The sequence below is a fragment of the Eleutherodactylus coqui genome, chromosome 2, assembly GCF_035609145.1.
Source record: "Eleutherodactylus coqui strain aEleCoq1 chromosome 2, aEleCoq1.hap1, whole genome shotgun sequence".
Lineage (NCBI taxonomy): Eukaryota > Metazoa > Chordata > Amphibia > Anura > Eleutherodactylidae > Eleutherodactylus > Eleutherodactylus coqui.
The window spans coordinates 134,332,478-134,342,663 of NC_089838.1; the positions used below are offsets into that span (position 1 = coordinate 134,332,478).

The 10,186-nt window shown below is 45.0% G+C and overlaps 1 protein-coding gene across 1 annotated transcript in view; it reads right to left on the reverse strand.

Moving 5' to 3' along the window:
- Positions 1-9,967, reverse strand: part of GRIP1 (glutamate receptor interacting protein 1) — a 447,093-nt gene extending 437,126 nt beyond the window's left edge. The window contains exon 1 of the mRNA XM_066591593.1: positions 9,735-9,967. Coding sequence (XP_066447690.1) covers positions 9,735-9,789 — 55 coding nt within the window. The 5' untranslated portion in view covers positions 9,790-9,967. The remainder of the gene's footprint in view (positions 1-9,734) is intronic.
- Positions 9,968-10,186: the final 219 nt, after the last annotated feature.

The window sequence follows — 10,186 nt, forward strand, 5'->3', positions numbered from 1 at the left end:
AATTATAGATGATAAGTCTTGATTCAGGAAAGAAGCTATAAATTAGGACATCAGAATCCCTCATAACCCCCACCTAGGAGTCATAAGCACATGCACTGGATTTCACCCTGCACTCCTGATATGGTGGCTATACTGAAGTACAAGTAGGTAGAGTGGTCCCGATTCCCTGAACAGCCAGACCTTTCTTCTAAAGAAACTGACACATATACCGTACTCTGCACAAAGTTGAACTTATTTCCCGTTTTTTGAAACTGTTTATGAGTCATAGTTCTAAACAATTAAGTGCATGGTTTATGCAAAATAATGTTACCAGCGTAACGTCAGTGATGCATATGAATATTTGTAATCATGGAGGAAGCTAGAATAGGAATGCTTAGCATTAGGAGAAGATTTAATTCACAGGTGTGAATGGAGGAAAGGGGAGCAGCATGATAAAAGTAGAAAGGCTCATTTGGATAATTGCATGAAAGGTACATCATCTACATATAGAGGGCCGAGCTCACGGGTCAGGCTGGTTACACGAGTAAATGGCAGCTCCATGCAGGAGCCAAGGATGGGAACAGATCATGTGAGATCAGCAAAGTCTTCCCCAAGGAGAGATTTAGAAACGATGCAACCAATGGTAAGTATATATTATCTGCATGGAGGTGTCATTATCATTCACACGATTTTCAAGTGTGCCACATTCTCTAGGGGGCCCAGACTTTTGTAGCGGACCTTACACAGATTTCCAGCTAAATCTGCAGAGGGAAACTTGTGGAAATTTTGGATTCTTTAATCTATTGCTGATAAACATCCGGTAATTGGCTCTGCTGTTCGTTTTTTCTTACCAATGGTTTTATTGCTAAAATATCAGTTCCCTTCTGGTTCCATTGATTTCCTCACATTCAGTGATACTGCGCTATATTTTTGCCCATGTTAAAAAAATATACGACGTGCTTTATTTTTGTGCGCCATAGGCACCATAAAAATGTGTGCGGGTGCCTCTGCACAAAATCGTGCATGGACCTGATAACACCGGGGGACGTATTAAGCTGCACAGGTGGTTCAAAAACAGGGTGGAATGGGTACAGTAAAATGCAAGTTGCGGTTGCAAGCAAAAGCATGTGATAGCACTCCCTTCACAGAGCAATCATATCATGCTCTTGCGAGCGTATACTTTATAGGCAGGGGCCCTAAGGCCCTCCCACACATGCGCTTTTTGCCGCGACATTTTGAACATCACGCTAATAGCGGTACAATGCTTACATTGATTTTGATGGGGCCTCGCAGACCTGCATTTTGGTGCTTTTGCTTTTTTAACGCACCTCATCACCCATCGGAATGATGGAGTGCGCTAAAAGCATAACTGATTTTAGCCTTAAGGATCAGTAAACTTTGTTCGCCTTTCTTGTTCTAGCGGTCATAACTTTTTTTTATTTTAACCCCTTATTGACCAAGCCTGTTTGCTCCTCAGTGACCAGGCCAAATTTTGGAAATCTGACATGTCACTTTTACATGGAATTTCACCGTAAGGCCACCTGCAGAATTCTCGCAGTGGGACCCGACCCGAGCCCCTACAGGGACCAATGCGGGTCTCACCTTCTCCCGTGGCTCCAGCTCTTTGATGTGCCGGTGCATGCGCAGAGCGGAGCCGGCAGCTGGAAAGCCCCGAACAGAAATAGAGCATGCCGTGATTTAGGAGACACACTAAGGCTGGGTTCACACGGGGCGGATTTGCCGTGGAAATTCCGTTCGGAATTTCGTTGTGGCAAATCCGCCTGCAGCCACTAATCCCGGGATTAGCCAACCATGTGGACGAAATTTCTCAGAAATCTCGTCCACGCGGGACGGCGAATCCACCGCGGCAAAGCATGTTCATTTTTTTTCTTCTTCCGCTGCCGTAGCGCTCTCCTCTATGGGAGCGCCAGCCGCAGCAGAAAAGCGAGCGGCCAGGCCGCTTTAAAGCAGCGCTTCTCCTGTGGAAATCTCGTGGTTTTTTGCTTCGGCCAAACCACGAGATTTCCGCCGGGATTCTGGTGTGTGTGAACCCAGCCTAAAAGAAAGAAAGGAACACTTTATTTTCCTGCACCAAGCCAAGATTGCAAAGGCTCATAGGTGTCAGAATGATAGATACCCCACAAATGACCCCATTGTAAAAAATACACCCCTTAATGTATTCACTGAGGGGTGTCAGGAGTATTTTGACCCCACCGTTTCTTTTCAGGAATTAATGCAATTTAGAGGAGATAAAATAAAATGTCATATTTTTGCAAATAAGTCATTTTAAAGACAGGATCTTTTTCTTTAATGCACATGAAAATGAGGATTTGCACCCCAAAATGGATACCCCTGTTTGTCCTGTGTTCAGAAACATACCCATTGTGCCGCTAATCTTATGTCTGTAAGCACAATGGGGCCCAAACCCAAAGGAGCAGCCGGTGATTTTCAGAACAGACATTTTGCTTGGAGGCGATTTAGGCCCCATAGCCCACTTGTAGAGCCCTTTAACGGCCAAAACGATGGAGAACCCCCACAAATGGCTCCATTTTGAAAACTAGACCCCTAATTGAATTCATCTAGCGGTGTACTACGAATTTTGACTCCGCAGTTTTTGAATGAATCTAAGCAAAGCAGAAGGAAAAAATTATGATTTTTTAGCAATTATGTCATTTTAAAAAGTTTTTTGTACAGCATACATAAGACTAAGGGATTTTCACCCCAAAATGGATACCCCTGTTTGTCCCGTGTTCAGAGGCATATGCATTGTGGCCCTCATCTTGTGTCTGGATGCACAACGGGGTCCAAGCCGATAGGAGCATAAAACTAACTGTCTTTTAACTTTTACGTGTTATGGATAAGGGCGATCACGTGACCAGAAACCGCTCAGCGCGGCCCTCGGTTACTGCTCTAAGCTCTCAGCTACCTTTAGTAGCCAGGAGCAAGGAGATTTTACATTTCCCGGGCCCTCATCAGCTTCTGCGCTTGCGTCTGCCATTTTGGCGATCTCCAGGCTCTGGGCTACATTTAGTAGCCAGGTGCGGGGAGATTTTAAATTACCCTCACAATCTGCGGATTTTGCGTGTGCGTCCACCATTTTGACGACGGGCGCATGCGCAGAAGCCAGTGTAAGGTCCGCGGATAAATCCGGGGGCCTTAGGTACCTAATTTCATCTCCCCTCATGGATATGGTCCAAGAGGGGAGAGGAAACAAACTTTTTTTTTACTTTTTACTTTTACATGATTGCTATTATCCATTGGGGGTAGTGGGGGGGGTCCCGTGGCCTGGGATGACAGCTCCAGGATGTCAGCTACCTTCAGTAACCAACAGCATGGAGCTATCACGTCCAGAGCCTGCAGGATTTTAATCCCCAGAGGATGCATGTTTTTACGTCCTTGGGGATTAAAGCCCAGTGGGCCAGGATGAAAAAAACACTACGCGCTGGTCACTAAGGGGTTAATGTAAATGTATGCAACCTTGTAGTTTGTGTGACAAGTCATAGTTTTTATACCCTTATTTTTTTTGAGAGTGGTGAAAAAAACGTCAATTTCCTTATTATTTTTTTGCATTTATTTTTACAGCGGTCACTGTGTGTCATAAACAATAAGGTAACTTTATTCTACAGGTTGTCACAATTATGAGGATACCAAATTGTATAGTTTTCGTTATGCTTTACTACTTTTGCTCAATTTTCACCAAAGGATGAAGCAATGGACACCACACAGATAAAGAAGTGGTACAACCGCTTCATAGATGGGCGCACATCAGTGGAGACTCAGGCTCCTACTCTCCCAGCGGCTCCATGTGAATTCTGGCTTTTCCCCACGCTAAAAATACTCTAAAAGGGACCAGATTTCAGTCCAGAGAAGACATGATGCAGAATAAAAACAGACCCGCTATGCTCCATCTCAAAAGAGGCGTTTCAGCATGGCTTCCGACAGTGGCAGAAGCATTGGGAGAAGTATGTGGCTGCCCAAGGGAACGACGTTGAAGGAGGTTATAGTGTAAGATTGTTGTATCTGAATACAAATTTATTTTGTGAATAAAGATTGGATACTTTTTGATTGCACCTCATATGTGCTGCTGCTCCCCTGGCTATCCTGCACTCCATGTTCTGTCATCCTCCTCTCTTTAAGGGCCAGTGTGCATGCTATAAACATGTCCCCCATCAATCCCCATCCAGTTTCTGCTATGTTAGACACCCTCCCCATATGAAGGATACAATTAGTCTCCTATAGCTGTTGTGACAAAGCCTTGTTTGAGTATTCCACTTCTGACCTTTGCCTGTGTTCCTGGTGATCCTAATTTCTGTGCTCCCTACTTTGGCTCCATATTCTCAACTTCATTATTGCCCGCCTTGCCCATCTGCCAGTAAAGACCAAATCCCACTTGGAGGGATCAAGGGTGTAGACCGCAGAAAAGGAGCCCGATACCTTGATGCAGCAATTAGCGGCGATCAAACTGGGGTTGCCCTGATTGGTAACCCCTGTAATTGTGATATTATGTGTGTATATATATATATATGTTTCTAATCTACTTTGGATTTCAATTTTTCACCTTGTTCTGAAAAGTTTGATGTAAGCGAATGGGAACAAACATATTTATATTCAGTCTTCAAACTATTAAAAGGGTTTGCGAATGATTATACAAACAAGGGTGCTTTCTTTCAACAGCCGTGTCACATCTGTTCATTGGTTGTGTATGGTAATGCAGCTTCACTGAAGTGAATGGGACTGAGCTGCAATACCACACATAACCCATGGGTAGGTGTGGCACTGTTTTTTTAGAAGAATGCTTTAACCCTGGACAGCTCATTTAAGGCTGGGCTCACACGAGTGAGTCAGCTGTGATGACTTCTCCCAGTCAAAACCTGTCTCTACAGAATCTGACACACAGACATCTTTGATTCCTTAACTTTCCAGATATCTGCCTTTGTTTACTAAACTTCTACATAATCCATGATTCCCCAGATAGTAATAATGCCATGTGCTGAACAGTCATGGTAACCCATTGTTGTGCTCCACGTAGGCCCCACACAATAAGTGTCACTTTCAGTGCCCCCACACATTAATGTGCCTCAAAGCCTAGGTTGACTAAAAATAATGCCCCGCATGGGCTCTTTCTAGTACAAATGATATGCACAAATGACCCTTTTATAACAATAATAATGCCCATCATGGCCCCCCTTAAAGGAATAATGATGCCCGTCATGGCCCCCCCTTATAGGAATAATAATGCCTGTCATGGCCCCCCTTATAGGAATAATAATGCCCGTCATGGCCCCCCTTATAGGAATAATAATGCCCGTCATGGCCCTTTTATAGAAATAATAATGCCCCTTTATAGTAACAAGGCCCCCTTGGCCCCTTTATAGCAATAATAATCCCCACATGGCCCCTTAATACAAACATTGAAATAAAAAATTTTTTAAAAAAACACATATAGTCACCAGCCTCAGCAGTCCACACTGCACTGTCCTACACTGACTTCTAGGTTCAGCAATCAAATGATCACTACGGCTGGGCACTGGCATAGACAGACGACTGGTCACAGATCGCTAATCACAGCAGTGAACAGAGCGGTGCAGGCCAGGACTTGGAAGCAGCGAGAGAGCCGAGTATATGAGGTTTTTGTTTTTCTTTACTGCACTACTGGTCTATCCTGCTTGCATCCCTTTTTGCTTGCGCCCTTGGCAGCTGCACCCTCCGGCCAGTGGTAGAAACGGACATGGTCTGTCACTATATTATAATGCTCTCAGAGGGCATCATAAGGGACCCAACAGGTTCTATTTAACTGTAGAGGGTCTACAACATTGTATCCAAGCTAGGAAATACTCTATGAGCTAAACACACTGAGCTCCAGGCTACAACATGTTATCTGCACTGATACCTTGTAACAAACAACCCTGACAGAAGAGATTTGTGCACTTGGTGCTGATGTGTTCAGCTCACTGAGGATTTCCTAGACTGGATACAACTGTGTCCACCTCTCAGCCATGAGAAGAATTAGGCTGGGTCCAGATCTGCGCTGGAACATCTTCTGGTAGAAGGCAGGACAGCTGAGTGAAACCAACGGACCCCATTATAGTCCATTCGGCGCTGTTCGGCTCTTTCATAAGACCGATCTGTTTGGCCAGGGGATTCCCGTTTCCTCCTCCCTGAAAGGATCAGAAAAACGGGATCCCCACCGCAGATGTGAAAGCAGCCTTAATACTGTACAGGTTTCAGATGCAAGAGGGGAACGCTCTCTAACCGGAAACAAAGATTGGCAGCAAACAGTCACTCCTTCTCTTCCATTTTAATTTTACCCCGAGAAGCAGAAACCTGGTTAATTTGGGCAAAACACACTTTTTTAAAGAAACATTTTAGCCCAATACAGAATAGAGAGTTGCACAACTTTTAATTACTTAATGATTAACCCCTTAACACCATAGGACATGCAGTTAAAGGGGTTGTCCCGCGAAAGCAAGTGGGGTTAAGCACTTCTGTATGACCATATTAATGCACTTTGTAATATACATCGTGCATTAAATATTGGCCATACAGAAGTTATACACTTACCCCCTCCGGTGCTGGCGTCCCCGTCTCCATGGCGCTGACCTGCCTGGATTAGACGCGCTTGCGCTGAAGGGGCCGCTCCGGCGTGTTCGCGCTGCACAGGTCTTCTGCGCATGCGCAGAAGACCTATGCGGCGCGAGCACGCCGGAGCCGGACAGAAGAGGGCAGACTGTGCAAGCGCGTCTAATCCAGGGAGAAGGCAGCTTTGGTTGGCGCCATGGAGACGGGGAAAGTATGGCCAATATTTAATGCACGATGTATATTACAAAGTGCATTAATATGGTCATACAGAAGTGCTTAACCCCACTTGCTATCGCGGGACAACCCCTTTAAATGTGCGGGGTTTACAGGAAACAGGACTGTGCGGCAACCCCGCTCCATACAAGCTGGGTGCCAATTCTGACTGCGGCCTTTAAATGCCCCAATTGTTGTGCGGGGGTATTGTTCAATTGCCATGCCATCCAGGGGTATTTTGAAGGCCAACAGGGCTGCCATTAATAAATGCCTATCAGGGCGTTCATATGGCACACCTTCATAAACTGCCTGAAAAAAATAATATATAAATATAAGGAAAAAAAAGTTTCATTAATTATTGTAAAAAATAAATAGTTAAATTTAAAACTTAACCCTTTTTGCCATATTAATAATAAAAAAAATGTAAACACATTTGATATAGTCGCATCTATAAAAGTCCGATCTATCAAACTGACATATTACTAGAGATGAGTGAGAACCCAAATGCTCGGGTCTGCGTTATTCGAGTCGAGCTTTTCGTAAAATTCAAGAGCTCTACTCGAGTAACGAACCCCATTGACTACAATGGGAGACTCGAGTATTTTTGTATGTGGGACGCCGGGTGCCAAGCTTTTTTTTTTTCCTAGATATATTCTCTCGCTTCATGCTCGTTCGAGTAACGAGCACCATCGAGTACGCTAATGCTCGAATGAGCATCAAGCTCGGCAGAGTATGTTCACTCAACTCTACATATTACTTATCCCGCAAGGTGAATGCCATCAGAGAAAAACAAACCCACAACACCAGAAATGAGCTTTGTTGGTCATCCAGTCTCCAAAAAATTTAAAAAATATGTATCACATGAACTCTACAATGGTACCAATAGAAACTACAGGCTGCTCCGCAAAAAACGAGCCCTTGCACAATTATCTTGACTGAAAAATAAAAAACCTTGTGGCTGTCAGAAGATGTCAGTAGAATTTTTTTTTTCCAAAGATATTCTTTAAAAGTAGTACAGCAAAAGCAGAACTTTATAAATGTGGCTTAATCATAGTGACCCAAAGAATACAGTTATCATGTCATTTTGCTGAAATATATATGCTGTGAAAACAAGACCCAGCCCACAAAGATGGCGGAATTGCGGGTGGGGGGTGGGGGGGGGTTGTTTCACTCCACTTAAGAAATTTTAAAAAGTTTTTTAGTACATTATATGTTATACTAAATAGTACTATTAAAAATACACCTCATTCTGCAAGAAAACAAGCCCTCTGACAGCTACTTCAATAGAAAAATAAGTTAGGATTTTTTTAAAGTGAGGAGAAACGGAAAAAAAAAAATTTAAAAAAAAAAGGTCGTGTCCTGGAGTTTTTTAAGGGGCTGTTTCGTGACATTTTTGGTTACTGCAAGGGAAGGAAGTTGCCTGATGCTTCTCATCTATCAACACCAAATTAGCGGATTTCTGGAGGTCGGGGAGGGAGGACCCTGCGCTTCCCAAATAAATGACACAAACCCTTTTAGAAGATCTACAAGCGACAAGATCTCGCATTGCTCCACTCTAGCAGCATTCTTTACAGTATATATGCAAGTTCTCTCATCAGCCTCTGTAGGCAGCTAACCCTGGATAACACATATCAAAACTCCAGAACACACATCTATTCTGCCGAGTCCCAAACACATAAACCATTTACTTTCTCGGTCCGGCAGACATGTTGGGTGACTCCCCCTGAACAAGACAAGACATCACTGCCCCTGCTTATAGGGAGGTTGTCCCACAAAAGGAGGTTCCACCTTATCCACAGTAATCCTACTGATCACGAGAACAGGTATCCCTTAGGTCAGGCACTCGGCCATCTCTGGTAGATCCGTTGAAATGAATGGAGCAGCAGTGCACATGTATGACCACCACGCCATTTATTTGGGGACCATGGCGTGATTGTTGGGGACCCAGCGGTCGGATCCCACTGATGAGATAGTTATCTCCTATCCTCCCAGTGTATTCCACCTAAAAGTCGGTCCTTGAGAAGAATTCTTAGGTGCTGGTGTGCTATGGCAGACGCTTGTCAATACAGCTGGGTCTAAGGACATGCCACATACATTGATATGGATATACAGGGTTCATCCAGAAAATCAGCTGCAATCAGTAAAAAGTCCAATGCAATGAACGCCATATGATAAACTCAAGAGGTTCTCTGGAAGAAGAACTTGTCTCCATTTTCAGAGCAGTTGGCTGATAACAGGGAGGAATAGAGCAAGTCTACTTCAGTCTGGGATGAGGTTCACTATAATGTCCAGAAAATCCCTTCAACTAGTTCCAGATGACCATAACATGGCTATATAAATCATCTAGACATTGGCAGCTCTACTGCATACAACATATATATATATATATATATATATATATATATATATGGCTCAGCGGTACTTCAAGTGGTCCGGGTCTTGTGCCCGTAGTATAATTAAATGGAACTTGCCTTCCCCAGATTTATGTCACCTATTCCGAGTTCTGATGACATTTGCATCCATGCCTGACAATAGCAGTTATTAGCTTACAACTTTACAAAATGCAGAATTAATAACTATCTCCTAGGGGAAAAAAAAAAAGGACTAAAAGTAAAATTAAACTGGGTCTAAACTGGCCTTCCCCACGTGATGTCACCTGTCTCTTACTTCTGGTGACACTTGCACACATTGATAGTAACAGTTACAACTTTACAAAATGCAAATGAGAACCTAGGGGGATAAAAGCTAAAAGAAAACTTAAAGTGAGAGTGACATCATCCTAAGAGCTGTGACATCAGACTTGTCACCCACTGGGGACACCTGGGCTGCAGGAGCTGACATGTGGAGGGGCTGCAGGCACCTGGGCACATTCCTTGGATCCATCATGGCACTGACTGCTGAGGGTGGCAGGAGTGACACAATGCAAGTTGCAGGCACTTGGCCGCCCCCAGCATGCACCTTACCTCGCTCGGGCTCCGCTTGCAGGCAGATGGGGATATTCTTCTTCCAGCCGGGCATGTTCCCAGATGTGGGCTCCGCTCTGTCAGGGGCTGCGGCACCTTTGGCACATATCACCTCCCGGTACTGCTGCGCTGGTGTGACCGGTACTTGTGCCGCCTGCTGTGCTCCTTGTCTCGGGGGAGAGGGCTCCGGCAGGAGGGGCTGCAGCAGCGCAGGAAGGCACAGAGTATGGAGTAGGAGGAACAAGTGCACGGCGATAGAGGCAGTCAGGGGGCGGGGGTTCACTCACCGGGAGGAGGCGGCACAGCGCCGAGGACATTCCGGGGTGGGTGACGGGAGCCGGAGATGTGCCGCTCCGGACAGAAGTCCCCACATGCCGGCGCTTCCCCGTCCTCTCCGTCTCCAGTCATTAGCACGGGGTGGGCACTCCCATCCGCCGGCTCTCCCTTCATCC